The following is a 19,480-nucleotide window of genomic DNA, read 5'->3' on the forward strand; positions in this document are numbered from 1 at the left end:
GCTGGGGCTAGCAGGGCGAGGGGCAGGGGGCGGGGCGGGGCGTTAGGTCGCTCTCCCTGCTGGGAAGTGTAGTTTCTCCCTCCTGGTCTTTCTTGGGCGGGGAGGCTCTCGACTACCTCCGCGTCGCTACCCCGCGTGCCCTCCCCACCTCGGTCACGGCTCTGCGCGGCCGGTCTGCGCATATGCCAGGCTGAGCTTCCTTCGGCCAGTTTCCTGGGGCTTCGAGATGGGACGGGGTGGGGATGGGGACCTGGGGCCCTGGCGGCTGCCGTTTCGGTCGCTGAGAGCCAGCCCTGCGGCCACAGTCCTTCCAACACGCTCGGCCTCCCCGCTTTCAGAGCACCCCCTCCCCGGATAAGACACCGACTCGTCCGGGGTGGCAGATCCCCCGACCACTTTTTTCCCTCCTCTTCAGCGCCTTCCCCTTCCCATCCCTGAGCCCGGCCTTCCTGCGTTTCCAGCCGGCCCCTCACCCTCAAAGCAGACGCGGGATTGGAGGAGGGAGTTTGGCCAGGGATGGGACTTAACAAACTCCTTGGGGACCTTGATTCCCAGGGAAGAATGGCAGTGACCCAGCACGGATTGGGGACCCAGTCAGGCAGCCCAGAAAGAGGAGATTATGCAAACAGATGTAAAGACCCACTTAACAACATGTGTGAACCTGTCTACAAGGCTGGGACGGGATATGAGGTGCGAAGAATCCAGTTTCAACCGAGTGGTGTATCAGAAAAAGATGCCATATCAGTGTTGGTTTGTGTTTATTTTCCGCTGACTCTATGGGTGAAGATATCCTTGACCATTACTGCATCTGAATATGTTCCAGCTCATCCGATGTTACATCACCAGGTAATACAACTGTAGTCTTGCTGTTTGCTCTTTTCTTCTCTTCACCCTCTCTAGCCCACTAAGCTTAACCTTCCCTTTTTTTCTTAGCAAATGAAAAAGTCCAGAAGCTACAAAATTTAGTTGAGTGGTTCAATTAAACACATGTTTATTGTGGCAGTAAGTAGTGCTAGTGATTTGAAAATGAGTAAGACAAAGTCCCTGCAGGAAGTTTACATGCTAGTGGTATGTTCCAAAAATCTGCAATTTCTTGATTTTTCAGTATCAAGTATGTTGCTGGTAGGAAATAAAGAACCGTGTTATATATGCTGGGACAAGCCCAGGTCAGGGACCAGCCAAGGATTGTTAATGGCGTGACCTTAAAAACTTAGACATTTTTATCCACATTCCACCTAAGTATCCTTACTCTGGAAGTCCCACTCCCAACTCTAATTATCACATAGGAAATGCCAAAAATAAGATCACTAAAAAACCTATCATCTTACAGGTGCTTCCCCAGGTTTATAATTTCTAATATGCAAAAACAGGCACTTTCCACTGTTTTTTCCTCCCTTATCCTCCTAGTTTACTGTTCAGCAGTACTCATTCACAGAAGCCATAAAAGGCTATAAAATGATTTAGAGACGCATGTTCAAATTAGCATGTTGAAACAAATGCACATTTACTAAAAGGTGTTCATTGCTTCATGAAATGATGATCTGTAAGAAACATAATTTCATGTATCCATTATCCCACATACCATCTAAAGCTTGCTTGTCAGAAACTGTGAGAGACGAGAGAATAATTAAAATATTTTTAATTTGACTTGGTCACTTTATTCATAATGAGCATGAAGCTTTATTATAGATCTTAGTAAAATATACAAAGAACCATTCATTTTAATGATCAATAGATATAAAAATATAGTTCTTAGATTCAAATATGACAAAATTGATATCTCTGAAGAGTCTTGAACACAGTAGATACTGAATTGCTTGCTCATTGAGTGATAGATTCAAGTATTCAAGACATAGAGATGTTTTATGTTTTCAAAGAGGCATGATATTTACATATTTTTTAAAAGCCATTAACTCCAGTACACCTCTAACTAGTGAATTAAGATAAGGTACTTTTTTTTTTTAAAGATATATTTTATTCATTTTTTAAAATTTGGTTCGTTTATTTTTGGCTGCGTTGGGTCTTCGTTGCTGCCCACGGGCTTTCTCTAGTTGCGGCGAGCGGGGGCTACTCTTTGTTGCGGTGCGCGGGCTTCTCATTTTGGTGGCTTCTCTTGTTGCGGAGCACGGGCTCTAGGCGCGCAGGCTTCAGTAGTTGTGGCAGGCAGGCTCAGTAGTTGTGGCTCACGGGCTCTAGAGCACAGGCTCAGAAGTTGTGGCACACGAGCTTAGTTGCTCCACGGCATGTGGGATCTTCCCAGACCAGGGCTCGAACCCGTGTCCCCTGCATTGGCAGGCGGATTCTTAACCACTGCACCACCAGGGAAGGCCAAGGTAAGGTACTTTTTAACTAGTAACCTACCCTCTACCCAAGACACAACTTTAATTATATTTCATAATCTTATAGGCAGCAAAATAAATAATTTCTGCCTTGCAGTCCATATAATACCAATAACAAACTTTTCTCACCTTTACAAATGACTGGAAAATGAACAATTAGCCATTGAGTAGACAGTCTAAACCAGGAGTTGGCAAACTTTTTCAGTGGAGAAGCAGAGAGTAAATATTTTAGGCTTTGCAGCTCCTGTGGTCTCTGTTCTAACTACTTAGCTCTGCCATGATAGCACAAGAGCATAATACATAAGTAGACATAGACAATACATGAATGAATAAGTATGGCTGTGTCTCAGTAAAGCTATTTACAAAAGCAGGAAGTAGGCTAGATTTGACCTATGGGACATAGTTTGCCAACCCCTATCCTAAACAGAAGATATGAAAAATCACAAATCCTCAAATGCTGATAAACTTATATGTATAGTAGGGACTCTTCTTTCCTCCCATAACAATTTTCATATCCAAGTCATAGAAACACATATGTAAACTACCCCCCAATGTATTAGTATAATATAGTGAAAAGAGTATGGGATTGGGAAGCAGTCAGAGTTTCAATCATGCATTATTATGAACTCAAACACATTTTTTTTCTCTTCCATTATAGTTTATTAAACAATATTGAATATAGATCCCTGTGCTATAAACCTTTTTGTTTATCTATTTTATATATAGTAGTTTATATCTGCTAATCCCAAACTCCTAATTTATCCCTACCACCCCCCCCCCTTTCCCCTTTGGTAACCATAAGTTTGTTTTCTATGTCTGTTGAGTCTGTTTCTGTTTTGTAAATAAGTTCATTTGTATTATTTTTTAGATTCCACATATAGGTGATGTCATATCATATTTGTCTTTCTCTGTCTGACTTCACTTAGTATGAAAGTCTCTAGGTCCATCCATGTTGCTGCAAATGGCATTAGTTCATTCTTTTTTATGGCCGAGTAATATTCCATTGTATATATATAAATATATATACCGCATCTTCTTTATCCATTCACCTGTTAATGGACACTTAGGCTGCTTCCATGTCTTGGCTATTGTAAATAGTGCTGCTATGAACATTGGGGTGCATGTATCTTTTCGAACTATGGTTTTCTCCAGATATATGCCCAGGAGTGGGATTGCTGGATCATATGGTAACTCTATTTTTAGTTTTTCAAGGAACGTTCATGCTGTTTTCCATAGTGGTTGCATCAATTTACATTCTCACCAACAGTGTAGGAGGGTCGAACACATTTCTTAATGTCTCCAAGTCTCTGTATTCTCATCTGTAAAATGAGAATAATAATTATATAGATAAGGGTTGTGAGGTTTAGGTAAAATACTTTACACAAAGCTCTTAGCACAGTGTCTGGCACATATTAGGTGTTTAGTAAATGGAAGCTCTAATTATTATTATCACAAAGCAGCTTGAGGGTAAGAAACATTTTGTCTTGCAGCACCCCTGTAGCCTCAATACCTGGCACATAGTAAGTGCTCAATTAAGTATTTATCTAATGAATGATAAACAGAAAGATGTAAACATTTGAAATTAGATCTCTACCTCATAGCTATACCAATCTAAATTCCAGATGAATTACAGGCTTAAATGTGAATACAATATTTAATAATTAGACAATCTTAAAAGAAAGTCACAGTATTTTAAGACTTTTCCCTACAATAAATGAATGAATGAATGAATGGAGTGAGGAAGACTATGAGGTCAAAACAGGACGTTCCCCAAGACACTTAATTTATAAAGGCATGATTTCCAGCTATGACTTTTCAGCAGGGTATCTACACTTATTTAAAATGATGTTGTTCATTATATTCAGTTATTCATTAATTACTTTCTAGGTGCTGGTAGTATAGTGGTGATCAAAACAAAATGCATATACTTGTAAAGCTTATAATCTTGACATCTCAAGAAAAAAACCTCTTAAAGTTAATTTTTCATTATTTTATCCAGCAAATTTGCTCCTCAAGGATTTTTAGTCTTTGTAAGAGAGAAAAGTACATAAATACCTATAATACAAGGCAGAGTGGGATGACTATCATAAAAGAATCAATATATGTGAAATAATAATGGCTAACATGTATTGAACAGTTAATACATGCCATGTACTATTCTGTAAATATATTAATTTATTCAGTCCTCATGACAGCCCTATGAGGTAAATATTACTATCTCTACATATGAGAAACCCAAGACTTCAAATAAGTAACCTGCCTAAGGTCAGATAACTGGTAAGAACTAGAGCTAGAATTTGAAAACAGGTGGGCTGACTCTATATGCTACTCTCCTAACATTTTAATTTTATTGCCTGTGTGTACTAGCAACTATGAAACATCAGCAAAATCAAATATTAAGTATCTCAGCGTAAAGAACTATGCAGACACAGGTGTAAAGTATTATTAGAATTATTACAAGCCAACTTCAACCAAGAGAGTTTTTAATAAGTTCCTGTCTTTTCTAGGGAGCTTCTTTCAAATGTCAGGGAGGCTCTGCAATAATATATGGGTATGCTCAGGCCCTACACATGTGTGGAAACTTGATATGTAACAGATAAGGCATTACAAAAAATGGAAAAGGATGAACTGTTTATAATCAATTGTGCTAACATAAGTGATTATTTATATGTAAAAAGTAAAATTAGATGCTGACCTCACACTATCCACCATCCATATACACAAATATCCACTCCAGGTAGATTAAAGTCCTAAATGTGAATACAAACTATAAAATTTTAGAATAAAAATGTATGAAAGTAGCTTAATGATCTTGAAATAGGGAAGGATATCTTGTAGAAGACATAAAAAAGCACAAACCACAATGGAAAATATTGGTCAGTTTGACTATGGTAAAGTGAAACACTTCTGTACCAAAAGAAATAAGTGAAAAGGTAGGCTGTAGCCAGAGATATAATATTTGCAATATACATAATTAATAAAGGATTTTAATTAAAAATATAGAGAACTTCTATATTAAGCATTTATAATATTATACAAGAAGTATAGCTAACCATATGCATAAAATTTTAAAACAAAGTTTTGAATGAAAAAAGCAAAATGCTTTTGTAAATTATATGTAATGTATGTACTGTTACTTAAAGTTAACTTCCTCTCCAAAATAGAAGAAACAAAGCAGCTGATGCCTAAATGTCCTCCATTTCAATATTCTCCATCCCTAATTTTATCATGAATAACTATAAAAGGGTTTGGGCAAACCTTCCAAAAAGAGCTTCAGCACATTATTCCCCTTCTTACCTTGATTTTTTTTTTTTTTTTTGCTTTCTATCTCTTCAACACTTATCAAACCATCTAATAATTGTTTGATTATATGTCTGACTCTCTGCTAGGCTGAAGTATATATATAGTTAACCCTTAAACAACACGGGTTTTAACTTCGTGGATTTTTTCTTGATAAATACATATTATAGTACCGCAGGGTCTGCAGTTGATCGAATCTTTGGATGTGGAACTGTGGATATGGAGGAACCACAGATACATAGATCCGACTCTAAAGTTATACACGGATTTTTGACTGCATGAGGCTCAGTACCGCTACCTTTCACGTTGTTCAAGGGTCAACATAATAAATAGTAAATGTTTGATCACTCAGTCAATAAAAGAGTGCTATTAAAAGATTAAGGGTAGTCATTATCAGTAAATATATAGTAAGTGCTTAATAAAAGACACCTAATTCGATGTTAGTTAGAAATACAAAAAGGTTAAAAATTCTTTATCCTCAAAATTTACAATATAATTAGAGAGAGAACAGATTAATAAAAAAAAGCAATCTAGGGAGGTATATACAAACCCCTTAACAATAGTTTTGTGCTTAAATTTTAACTGTTTTATATCTGCCTTCTTTTTCAAAGGACCTGATAATTATTCAGGTTGTTTTGTCACTGTCTTCTATAGAGCTTAATAATAAGCTCTTAAAAACTTTGTAGATCTGAAGGAAGGAAACCTTACATACTAAGAAAATTTTAGGATATCTCACAGAGAAAACTAGGGACCAGCTGAGCTTTTAAAGAGAGACTAACATACAAAAAAATAGTCTAATGACTTACTTGTTTACCAAATCATAAAAACAAGGTTCAGAGGAAGAACTCTTCATAAATATAACAACTATTTTCTGTAATAATAGCATTTAGTTTTTACCTCACTTCCTCCAAAAATTTTAACTTTTTAGAGGTTTAAAATTTTGATTTTACTTAAACCTATCTCCTTAGTTTAGAAAGTATGATTAACAGAGAGAGAAAGTATGGCCAATATTATTCAGATTTCATTTTCATTTAACAACCTACTGCTAAATAGTGGGTTTTAATCCAGTTTTCTCACATTGTCCTAACTTCATTGATTGTGATAGCCCAACCCAATTCTATTGATGGATTAACATAAAGGTTAGTTACTTCTCCAAATCTTGACATGTGAAAAATAAATGAAATTCAGAAGTCAGTGTCTATAAATGGAGTTTAATTGTAACACAAGCATGCCCATTATATATTGTCTATGGCTGCTTCACTGATACACTAGCAAAGTTGAATAGCTGCAACATAGAACATGAAGCTTGCAAAGCCTAAATTATTTACCATCTGGCCCTTTACTGAAAAGTTTGCTGACCTCTGCTTTAGACCACATTACATCCTTCAGTTAAGAATTAAGGCCACAAGATATTGCACAACCACACAAACTTCTCATCAGTTACAGTGGGCTTATGATAAATACAGTAGGTAAATGTTTATGAGAAAGAGTTTAGAAAAATTCTAAATGAAAGTAGCCCCTTTAAAAAGACAGCTATAGGGCTTCCCTGGTGGCGCAGTGGTTGAGAATCTGCCTGCTAAGGCAGGGGACACGGGTTTGGGCCCTGATCTGGGAAGATCCCACATGCCGCGGAGCAACTAGGCCCATGAGCCACAACTCCTGAGCCTGCGCGTCTGGAGCCTGTGCTCCGCAACAAGAGAGGCCACGATAGTGAGAGGCCTGCGCACCGCGATGAAGAGTGGCCCCCGCTTGCCGCAACTAGAGAAAGCCCTCGCACAGAAACGAAGACCCAACACAGCCAAAAATAAATAAATAAATAAATAAATTTTTAAAAAGACAACTATAGAAACATTATAAACAAAATGTGTAGAAAAATGAATTTTTAAATAATTTATATTAATTATTACAATGCATATTTATATAAACCTGGCTACTTCCAATTGAATATTAGTATTTTAAATTGCTGATATTACCTTCAAGTTTTCTTTACATTATTTGCTAAATTAGTGTACTTTATACTGTGATAGCATTATATTTTCAACTTAGACTAAACTTATTAAATTTTGAATTTTCTTTATTTCGTTAACTATAGATATCGTGTTGAAGGAATAATTCCAGAATCAACATCTAAACTATCTGATTTCCTCCAGAAACCTGAAAACAGAGTCACATGGGACAAATCATTTAAAGTGTACAACATGGTACAAAAAATTGATTCGGTAATTTACTGTTTACTATTGGACTTTCACTGTATGAATACACTTTTAGTTTTCTATGTTAGTGATTTGAGTTTATTAAATCTGTATTATGTGGACACTTTGTATTTTATAGATTCAAATCAAGTTGAAATTTTTATAAAAAGCTTAAAACTTCCTTCTTTATTAGTCAAGACTTCAATTCCAGTTACCTTTATTCTGTTTTAAATGAATACCACATTCTGAACTTGGTCAGCTCTCCTGCAGATGTGTGCCTTCGGTTATTGAGGGGACTGAACTCATGGATTCACTTCCTTCATTAGGTGGAATAAAAAGATTAAGCATGCCTTGTTGACGGGAAGTCAGTAGATTTATCTTAGTCATAATACACTAGATAACAGGAACATTGTAGACACTGTAAGGACTTAAGAACAAACAGCATGTGACTTTTTTAAAGAGTAAGTGTGAAATAACATTATATTGTGGTTTTAGAAACACTTTCAAATACATTATCTCAGAAATGAAGAGGGAGAATAAAAACAGAAAAGAAAAATATAGGTAATGGAATAGAAATTCCAAATCATAGAGGTGAGAGAAAGACAGACAGAATGCAAGAGGCAAATAGGGCTTAAAAGGGGAGAGAAGATCAGGGTGAGATGAGGGTAGAGTGAAAGCTCAGGAGGAGAAAAAAATGAATGAAATGAGAAAGACTGTTAGCTGGTAGAAAGATGGAGAAACAGGAAGAAGACAGGAGTGGGGTGAGCGATTCTGAACTCTGGTACAGCAAAGTACAGGTCTGACACTTATTAAGACTGCTAGACTTCACAGTATGTAAATTATACCTCATAAGCGGCTTTTAAAAATTGAGTCCTACTGTTTGGCTAATAATAACTTTATTAGAAGGAGCTGGTAAATGTGAATGTTGGAGTAATGCAAACTTAACCAGTTGCATTTGTAAAATTCCACATCACTGAGTCTTTGGTTCTTAGAGTCTCCAAGCTGCATTTCACTCATCAAAACAAATGGCCCACATATCTGCCATCACCTTATCATTTATTTAGAACTCTGTAGGTTAACTTTACCTCCTTTTATTAAACTGATTTTGAAATCTGGGATGGGGGTGAGATTGTAGAAAAGTCCAGAAAGGTAAAGCAGTTTCATCTTGTAGAGAGGCCTTGAAGTTCTTATCCACAAAGAACACCTGTCCATGACCTTCTTGGGATTTGAACATGGCCCATCACAAATGAAAATCCGAACATTGGACTGTTTCATTCATGATTGTATGATACTAATTATACAGTTTCATTAGCATTTCAGATATTTCTGCTGTTGCTGCAAGTCAGCTGTAATAATAGAAAGTATACTAGATTTGGCATCAAAAAACTTGAAAACAGATTCAGAGGAATTTTGTGATTTGCCCAAGGTCACCACAGCCAATGTATGGTATAACCAGGACTTATACCTGATTTCCTGATTCCAAATGTGATGCCTTTTCCAGTATACCACAGTAACTCTGAATCACATGATACTGTGAGAAGAATTAGTCTGCCTTCCAGTGAATGTTTGTAGCATTCACTTCCAGGGGTGCATTTTAATTGACTCATTCACCCCATTGGTGAGGGAGGGATTCCTGCTCTAGGGTTATGGTGGTGGTCAAACACATGACACCAGCACTAGACAAATGAGATCAACAGCACTTTGTTAATCCTTAATCACAGCCCAGGAAGGACTGTTAAGACTTTGTTAAATTAACATTTGTTAGTGGAGCACAGGGTGCCAATAGTGAGCCAGGTTCAACAAATGACCATAAGAGAAATTGAAATAGAGAAGTTTATTACTCACAGGTCCTGGAGGAAGTGTACAGCATACCTCAAGGGCCCCACGTGGCGAGGTCAAGGCAGGTTGCAGACAGAGAGAGGCAGGACCTGAGGCACATGCCTTTGTTAGTGTCTGTGGGTGGAGTGCTTTGGGGTTCCTGGGCTAAGGCCAGATTGATCAATTGGAACCAAGAAGAGCAGGGTTTTGGTAAGCTCCACAGGGGGCATCTTACCTAAGGGGCTCACAAGGGGAAGGCCCTGGGAAGTGGGAGAGACAGTTGATCAGAAGCGCTGTTGGGGAAGTCATATCAGGAACTTACGTTTGCTTGTGACTCTGAGGGCTGTTATCTGGGGGTGTCACATCAAATATTTTATTTTAAAAATTTATAAACCAAAACGTCTATAAACCCACTATCCTAATAGAATAGTCTCTTTCTTTGTGATTTCTGCTTCAAATCTCAGACAGTAATTGAACAATACTTTTAACAGTTTTTCCTGTATGTGAAAGATAACAGCGTCTTTCAAAGTACTACATGAAAAAGTTTGAGAGGACAGTAGTGATCATACTGATATTTTTTCATTTTTGGCCTGTGTATACATTCAAATGTGCAAACATACATACATACGTATAAAACTAATGTCACTGCTGATAATAACTAAGTTAAATCAAGTGCTATGCCATACATTTTTTAAAATATGCTACTGGAAACAGAATTTTTCATCTTTGTGGAATAAGTTTCATTTTAATTTTTTTTTAATCACTTAGCTACTAGTGGATTTTCCAGCATATCCTTCATCTTCAAATTATATCCGTGGTTGTAACCATGCTTGTGGCTATATATGTTCACCTCTGCAAGAGTAAGTGTTATTGCCATATATTTATTTTTTAACAGTTTTTTAGTTCAATTTGTAATTTGTTAACTAACTCACCAGAAATATGTTCCGGTATATTCTCTTGGGAAAAAAATTGCCCCTAAATACAATTTTGAAAATAATTTTTTAAGTATTTTTGTCTTAAGCATAATCAGAATGGATAATTCCCTATAAAGTATGATTTGAGGTTTCTGGCACTAGTCACATATATACAGACATCCTCACCCCCTCCTACTAACCTTAACCTGATGTTTTATGTTTCTCCATTAGAGTCACTTCTGTGAATTATTAAGGAATTTTTGCAAATTAAAAATAAATTCTCTAGAATCATAATGCAGTTACGTTTATCAGCAATGAATGCTTCACCTTGAATAAATTCTTTCCAATGGACTACCTACTGAGAACAGATACCTGCAGAATGAGCCATCCAATAGGTAAATTCAGAAAGGGAGAAATTAGAGATGAGTCACTGCCCACAGGTGGCCAGCCTAGGGATAAGATGGTAACATCCAATACACATAGGCTTTAAATGCATATGTATTAATTCAATGTATATCATTCTACAAATTCGTTACGTTTTAATTTTTGTTAAATGATTTTATATTAAGTAAAAGATATTGACACATAAAACCAGGTGTAAAACTTTAAAGTGGTCAGATATAAACCACTCAATATGAGAAAAATATTTATGTGAAGGAAGTCAAAATAAAATTATATTTAGCCCCGTACTCCTTAATATTTTCTCTACTGAATTAGAGAACTAAAAGATATTCACAAATATTTACATTAATGGACAGGATCATTGATGCAGATGATGATGTTGATGACGGTATGGCCTTTCTGCCCATCCATCAGTTTTGTATCCATGGCCAGGACTTTATTCTCCACAGCAAGAAAGAACAAAACAGGGAAGGATTATTACTCCAGATCAGCTAGGTACATCAGCTGCTGGTGGGGACTCTGGTTGGGAAGCTACACAACCTAAAGTGTGCTTCACAGGCAAAGTCCCCTTCTTGCTCCTTGTCACCATTCCCTTTCCACCGCAAAAAGCATAGGACAAAAGCTCTGATTTAGATATCCCACCTAGGGTGGAAACTCTGCCTAGTATCCTGCTGGAGAAGGGTACTGACAAAAAAGTAATTTTGTACCTTCTCTTTCCATGCAGCCCAAGTCCTGTAGTAAACTTATAAAACATATTATCTGTAGTAAAGGTACTCTACAGTAAATGTTGGAAAGGCTTTGTTAAGTGTGTAAAGCCCTAGTAAACTCAAATAGAGATTTAAGACCATACAAACTGCTAGTGAGTCCAGCCATTTGAGACAATGTAAAAATAGTCTAAACCCTGCATAGAGAGGGTGTAAGAATATAGACACTCACGGTTTGTTGGAGCAGAGGTCTTCAAACCCCCCAAGAGAATTTTGTAAAACTGTATACTGCCTTGCACATTTTTAAGTTGATATTAAAATCTTTCATAGCATTATATTAAGAGGGTGCAATTTCCAGCATACTCTAAATCCTGACATTTTAAAAAAATGGTTATATCATCCTTCTAAGTGCATCCAATGGAATCTAAATACCATAACAACTTGAAACCCACCATTACATTATCAATTTCAAAATACATATAACCTTTAACAGTCAGAAAGTTTATGTCATTTCTTTTCTCCTTGATCCCATATTTTTACTCTTTTTCCCTTGCATAATTTTATCCTAATAGAATACATCTTATGCTTTGGGTTCTTTTATTAATCACTATCTATCTATTTTCTATCATACCTCAGCAAAAATAAGTACCTAATTTTTAAAATATGTTTTATTTTCTATGACCCCAAGTATCTAAATGTTAAAATATATATATGTGTACTGGTTTAAATTGTTATTATTACACATTGATAAAAATAAAAATATATTACATAATTGTTCAATATAAAAGCAAATTGTTATTGGAAACACATATTATTAGCAAAACTTAGCACTTACTATGTGCCAGACACTGTTACAAACAATTTACATATACCAAATAAGTCAATCATTTGATCCTCACAATTACCTCACGAAGTCGGTTGTATTACTGTCCCCATTTTGCAGAAAAGAAAATGGAAGCCCAGAGAGATTAACTAACTTTCTCAAGGTTACACATAGGTAATAGCAAAGCTCAGCTTCAAACTATGCAGACTGGCTTCAGAGTCCATGCTTCTATCAGTTACACTCATTTAACTGTAAAAAACATGGGACAAAAGCGCTGATCTAGATATCCCATCTAATAGAATGAGACAACATTTAATACCAAGTCTACTTCTACTTTGCATTTTTATAAAATAAGCATAAGAAACTTTGTTCACATAAATGAGTGAGTTAAAATGGAGAGAGTGTAACCCTAGCACTGTCATTCAATCCCTTGAAATTCTTCTGAGTTATGTACTGTGAATTACATAGTGACCTATAATCAAAAATTGTTTTTAACGACCTATCAAGTGACAACTCAATTAGATCCTTCATTTTATTGAAAGCAAAGAATTGACATGACTTGGTAAGGTTTTATTACCCAGTCATCTGTCATTCACTTTCTCAACTCACTTCCAATAGATTGAATTTTCCCTTTAGCATCTCAAAGATTTTTATATGCCAGAGTAAAGCACCTTGGTACCATTCAGTATTATTCAGGGGGGAATGACAGGCATCCCTTGGTTCTGTAAAGCAATAATAGAAGGGTGGTGTGAACAGGCTGGTGGCAAGAGAAAAGCCAACATCTCCATCAGAAACGTATTCTCAGATCAGTTTAAGGAAAAGTTACATGGAAGTTAGAGATTTGAAAATTTATTCCCTTAAATGTTATTCAGTCTCTCATACCCCTTGGCAAGTCTTCATATACTCTAGTTTGAAGATCACTGGGTTAGAATGTAAAATACTACAGTCTTCTTGGAAGGCAATTTGGAGATAACATTTCAAAATGTTAAATGCACAAAAACTTTGACCTAGAAACTCAATGTAAGTATTTATAGAAGTGCAGATGGATACATTACAAGATGCTTTATTGCAGCTTTATTTACAGTGGCAAAAAGTGAGAAACAACCCCATGACAGTCAATAGAGGACTGGTTAATAGACTATGAAATACCATGTGCAGTCATGAAAAACAATTAAGCTGACCTGTATAGACTGACACAGAAAGAGGTGCATGATATCATACTAAGAGGAAAATGAAACTAGTTCCAGAAAAATAAATATGTCTCATTTTTGTAAAAACAAGAATGTACATGTGCGTATATGTGGGGTACATATACATATATGTACATACATGCTATCTTTGTATATCCATAGACAATAATCTGAAAAGGTACAGTCACAGTTATAAATAGTGATTATCTCTGGTGAACAGAGTGAGGGGGAATTATGAAAATATAAGCATATATTACTTTTATAATTTTAAAAAGTCAATAAAATGACAAAAAGGAAATGATAACTAAAACTGAAGACTTTAAGATATAGTCTGACTACTTAATATTTTTATGTAAAATAGTTATTTATGAGTGTGCAAATCACTCTACATATTTTTTCCTTCCTTCCTTCAGTAACTGTTTACGCTGTCATAAGCACTATATGGGCAGTCATTGGTGAATAAGATGAGAATCCTGCTCCTTATAAACTTGTAAACTCAATAGATAAACTTAAAAATTCTTTATATTTTTTAACTCTTCCTTTGTTTACAGGAACCCAGCATATTCCAAACTAGTGATGTTTGTCCAGACAGAAATGAGAGGAAAATTGGCCCCATCGATAATTGAAGCAACAATGCCTTCCAATTTAATAAGCTTCCTCCTCAATGTAAAAGATGGAGTAAAAACACACAAGATTCCATCAGGACGTGGATGTCATCATAATGGGCATTCATCGTTCCTAAAGAAGAAATGAGGCCATTTAAAATCATGTGTGGCAGTTAACTGCCTTTTACTTCTAAGTCAATATGCATAAATACTGTTACACTATTCTAAACTGTATTCTTGAACAAACTACTGAAGGTACTTTGTGAAAATAAGAGCTCATAGTTGCACAAGAGAAGCATTAAATATAGTTTTTAATCTCATATAAGAATAATGTTAAACAACAAGTGTTCTTAATGCACTTTTATCTTTTGCTTTTTTCCCCTGGAAAATGCTCTGCAAGAAAACATCAATAAGAACGCATATACAGTCAGAGGTCAGCATTAATTAAAGATTAAAATATATTTTAAATTGTTTTTCTTTCACTTACTGCTTAAATTGATAACTGTAGGAAACATGAACTTAAAAATTGAAAAGAATTCCACTAAAATGTTTGACAACTGCTATCTGGAATCTGCAGCTGAATCATGAATCAATTTTTGGTCTGGCCAGAATGTAGTAGCCCGTTCCTCCCAAGTCCTTCCTCGTAAAACTAGAAGACCTGCACTTACCACAACAGACAAGCGTAGGAAGACTCCAGCATAGGTGGCAAGAAGAAGGCAAACTGGCCAAGGACCTGGGGACTTGAGGAATGTCTTAGCAGTGAGTTCTCTGGGTTTCCTTATTGCCATCCGTATATTCCAGACGGGGCACTGCAGAAGCCTCCAACCTGGGACTGCTGACAGGAAAGAGGAAAAAAGAGGGGGGAGGCTTTAGGAAAAAGCCTGCTTCTCTGCTCCTCCTCGCCATAAGACTGCTCACAAACCAAAGGGGGGCCCAGCAGAACACCAGCCAAACACCAACCTAAAAACTGCGCCTACCCCGCCGTGTGGGCAAAGCAGAGCGAATCTGCCACCCCACCTCATCTCTGCGCCGCAGAAGCAGGCGGTGGTGCTTGGACACCCCCAGCCTGCGGTGTCGGCAAGGTTGAGCAGGGAGCTCATCTTCCACCTTCCGTCCGGCAGAGGCAGGTGTGGTGCTTTGATATCCCTGCTGGGGTGGTGGTAGTGGGATTCAGTGGCAAAGTGAGCTTCCACCCGCACCTGGCAGCAGCAAGATTTAACCAGCTAGGTCAGGGAAGAGCTAGTCACCAGTCAGCTTCCCTGATCCTTGGTGTCCCCAAGGCCCAGCACGATGTGAGCCTCCATCCCCACTCGGCATCAGTGTTTTCCCCTCTATAGTGTGTTGAATGGTGACCCCCAAAAGGTACATCCTTGTCAAATCCCTGGAACCTTGAATGTGACCTTATTTGGAAAAAGGATCTTGGCAGACGTAATAGTTAAGGACCTCAGGATGAGATCATCCTGGATTATCAGGCTCTAAGTCCAGTCACAAGTGTCCTCATAAGAGATGCACAAAGGAGAGACATGTGGAGAGGAGGAGGCCATGTGAAGACAGAGGCAGAGATTGGGGTTGTGCAGCCCTAAGCCAAGCAACACTAGAGCGGCCAGAAGCTGAAAGAGGCAAAGAAAGATTCTCCCCTAGAGCCTTCCGAGGAAGTGTGGCCCTGCCGACACTTTAATTTCAGACTTCTGGCCTCCAGAACTGTGAGAATAAATTTCTGTTCCTTTAAGCCACCGAATTTGTGATAATTTGTTAGGATAGCTATAGGAAACTAATATACCCTCACTGGCAGGGCTCAGTGGGAATCTGGGCCTCTGCTCCTAGCTTGCATCAACAAGGTGAAACAAGGTGTGGGACATGGGGTCAGTCAGCACTCCACTTCCCCTTCCCCTCCCTGGTGTCACTGGGGCCCAATGGGGAGCTGAGCTTATATTTGCGCTTGGAGGCAACAAATCTATGCAAATCAGTGCCCATTTTTTGCCAGGAAGGGGAGCTGAGCTGCCCCCTCACATCTGCAGTGAGGGTCGGTCAGTGCTCTACTTTCACCAGGGTGGTGAGAGCAGGGCCTAGTGGGGAGCTGAATGTACATACCCACCAGTCCTCGCATTACACCTCAACTAGGAGACTGCCTGCTGAGATGGAAGGTTCAATAGGATCCAGAGTCCTTTGGAAAGGAAAGAAGAACATCAGAATGGGTAAAAAGAGGTGAAAATGTCAAATGTCATATACTGTTCTCAGGAGTATATTAAATCACATTTGATGGTTGACAATGATACAAAAGCAATTCAGTGGAGGAAGGACAGCCTTTCAGCAAATGGTGTTGGAGTAACTGACATCTAAAGGCCTAATCCTGCACTTTGTACAAAAATTAACAACATGGAACATGGGCTTAAATGTAAAACATTAAACGACAAAACTTCTAGGAGGAAAATCTTCAGAACCTACAGCTGGGCAGAATTCTTACACTGGATACCAAAAGTATGATACATATAAGGAAAAATAGCAAATTAATCTTCATCAAAATTAAAAATGTATGCTCTAGGAAAGAACCTATGAAGAAGTATTATGGAAGGTGTCATCTGTAATAACGAAAATCCCATATAACGCAAAAGTTTGAAGGTAATACTGTCATCCAAGTAATATGAAAAATAAAAATAATTTAATTCTAAACTTAGATTTTTCTTTAAATATTTTAAATAATCTTTCTAATCATGCAACTCTCCTAATAATTCCAGATATTCAGACATTACTGGAATTACCAAAACAAAAGTTTATATTTAATCAAATGAAATGTTTATTCCCTATGCACCTTCAAATCTTGGATCTTATCTAACTGTGATGTTGGACATATAACATTAATGAACCAGAACAGTGCAACATGACTATATCAGTTAAGAAAATATTTGGCTGCAAAAAAAGAGGACTTTCAGAGAACATAAATGTTGAGAGGTTTATTGCTCTCACACAGGAAGTCTGGGAGTGCGCAGTACAGAGCTAATAATAATTGGGACCGGGGAGGCTCTTTACATCACTCAATTCTGCTTCGATTGTAGCTTCTGTCTTTCTGTCCCAGTGGCACTGTCCCAGGGTTCCAAGCAGGACAAAGAAGGGTAAAAGCTAAAAGACATTTTAGCTGATTTCATCCTGGTACGTAGCCTTTTTGGAAACCTCCACGTTCAATCCAAGATGTTCACATCTCATTAGCCAAGAGTGGAACACACGGCCAGGCCTGGCATCTGAAGGTATTCTAGCATCTGTAGTAGAAAAAGCAAAAGGGAAGTTCTACTGGGGTGCAGAAATAAAATATTACAACCTCTACTTATGTTCATTTTTTTCAAAAAATCAATTACTAATATATGCTGTGTACCTTGCCTCCAGTGTCACACCTCACCAGTTATGAAAGGGTCCTGAGACATATTATAAAAGACATTCTGAGGAGTAAGAATAAGTTCCACAATGTGGAAGTTTTGAAAGTGATTGTTGGCTTTCAGTATATTTTGACAAATTGGGTTTTCTAGGGTTACAGTTAAATTGATATAGTTTTAATGAAAAAAAAATCCTTGGGAAATGGAGAAGTGAATTTAAAAGATTTCTATAAAGAAACTAAGGATTGAAAATGCAAATAATGAAAGCAAAAACGAGAATATAGCAGAGCTGACATTTCATTGAGATCTTCGCAACATTACAAAGTTAATATATGTAGTTAGATCTCATAAGAAGTTAGAAAAATTATCAAGACTATTTGAAATATAAAATTGCATCCACTGTCAATGAAAATGAGCTTCATCCTAAATGTCTTTCATGTTTTAAGATATCTAACAACAATAGAATAAATTTATAATTTTAAACTATGTAAAAATAGAAGTACATTGAATTAAATATACATTTTGGTCAAATAATAGGTGAGTATTAAAATCAGTATTTGTCCAAATCAAGGCCAGCTCCTATTATCACCATCATAGAATGAACTGGGACATAAGGATAAATCTGAAGTTTTATCAAAAGATATGTATTATAATTTTGTTTAAAATTTTTAGAAGTCTACAATTTCAAGTTTGACATTAGTGTGCAGGGAAAAATAATTTCTCAGTATTGTCAGCTTCTAGACTATACCTACAGTCACTATATTGTACCCCTTCAGTACACAGGTTCAAGTGGCACACATAATGATATTACTAACTCCTTTGGACATAAAATCTGGGAAAAGTTTCTTCAGTTCTATGAGTTTCAAAATGAACTTCAATTTAGGATTCATAGCTTTGGCAAACCTTAAAATTCCTTTAGCAAAATGGCAGTCTACAGTAATCATTTTAATAAGTTGCTTTAAATTTTATCCTCCAGTTGAAGGTTGTTTTGGGATTTAATTAGTTGAACAAAATAAGTTGTTTTTCACTACCACTTTTTTTCACTACCACTTTCCTCACATACTTTATCTTTTTCATAAATTAAGATGACTTATGTATAGTATTGTAAATTATTGTATAACTATCAGTTGCCACAGTAATGATGTTTAATAGACAACCATAAAACCTCAGAGGCATACAATTAACTTTATTTATCCTACGTCTGGCAAACGGCTGTGGGTCATCCGAGAAAGGATGGCCTGGGCTGGAACAACTGGAGTGACTTAGTTCTGCTTCGTGAGTCTCCATCCTCCAGCAGCCTCGCCTGGAGGTGGAAAAACTCTAAGTGCTTTTTCAAGTCTAACATCCCATTGGCAAAGCAAGTCACTCCGCCAAACTCGGAATCCTATATAAGCAAAGAAATAGAATCTGCCTTTTTAGTGAAACTGTAAAGTCCCATGGTAAAGGAGTATGAATACAAGAGGTGAAGAAGTGAGACCATTAATGCAGCTGATCTATGACAGTTCACCCTCTGGTCATAATCACATTCCTTCCACATGCATGATACACTCACTCATTCCCAAGACCCCCAGAGGTCTCATACAATTACAGTATCAGACTTCAAGTCTAGAACTTTGTGATATATATCAGGTCCAGATGCAGCTTCTCTTGGTCCAAAGACCTATGAAATAAAAAGACAAGTTTCCTAGCCCTCTGCCTCAACACACATGCAGCCAATATACAATAATAAAAAAGGAACAGGATAACCACAGTGAATAGTCCCATTGGAAAGGAGGAAGAATGGGAAGCATAGAGTCACTGGTTCATAACAATTCTGATATCCCACTGG

The 19,480-nt window shown here is 37.1% G+C and overlaps 1 protein-coding gene and 1 long non-coding RNA gene across 4 annotated transcripts; one reads left to right on the plus strand and one right to left on the minus strand.

Moving 5' to 3' along the window:
• The first annotated feature begins 196 nt into the window (after nt 1–196).
• STARD6 (StAR related lipid transfer domain containing 6) lies at nt 197–17,417 on the plus strand. Of its 3 annotated transcripts, none has more exons than XM_082416671.1 (4): nt 197–846; nt 7,732–7,858; nt 10,418–10,509; nt 14,234–17,417. In XM_082416671.1, the coding sequence occupies exons 1-4, from the start codon at nt 815–817 to the stop codon at nt 14,433–14,435; spliced, it is 453 nt and encodes a 150-aa protein (XP_082272797.1). In that variant the 5' UTR covers nt 197–814; the 3' UTR covers nt 14,436–17,417. The 3 variants fall into 3 exon arrangements, with proteins under 3 accessions (XP_082272797.1, XP_082272798.1, XP_082272799.1); XM_082416672.1 differs by having other exon boundaries at nt 7,732–7,840; XM_082416673.1 differs by lacking the exon at nt 14,234–17,417 and adding an exon at nt 10,795–11,313 and having other exon boundaries at nt 7,732–7,840.
• Nucleotides 855–11,422, minus strand: LOC309639446. Its single transcript, XR_014251652.1, has 3 exons — nt 11,310–11,422; nt 8,047–8,258; nt 855–3,658 (listed from the first exon to the last, which is right to left on the minus strand). It is a non-coding gene; the product is annotated as an uncharacterized lncRNA (long non-coding RNA).
• Nucleotides 17,418–19,480: the final 2,063 nt, after the last annotated feature.

The sequence above is a fragment of the Balaenoptera physalus genome (genome assembly GCF_965194825.1).
Source record: "Balaenoptera physalus genome assembly, chromosome: 12".
NCBI classification, from domain to species: domain Eukaryota; kingdom Metazoa; phylum Chordata; class Mammalia; order Artiodactyla; family Balaenopteridae; genus Balaenoptera; species Balaenoptera physalus.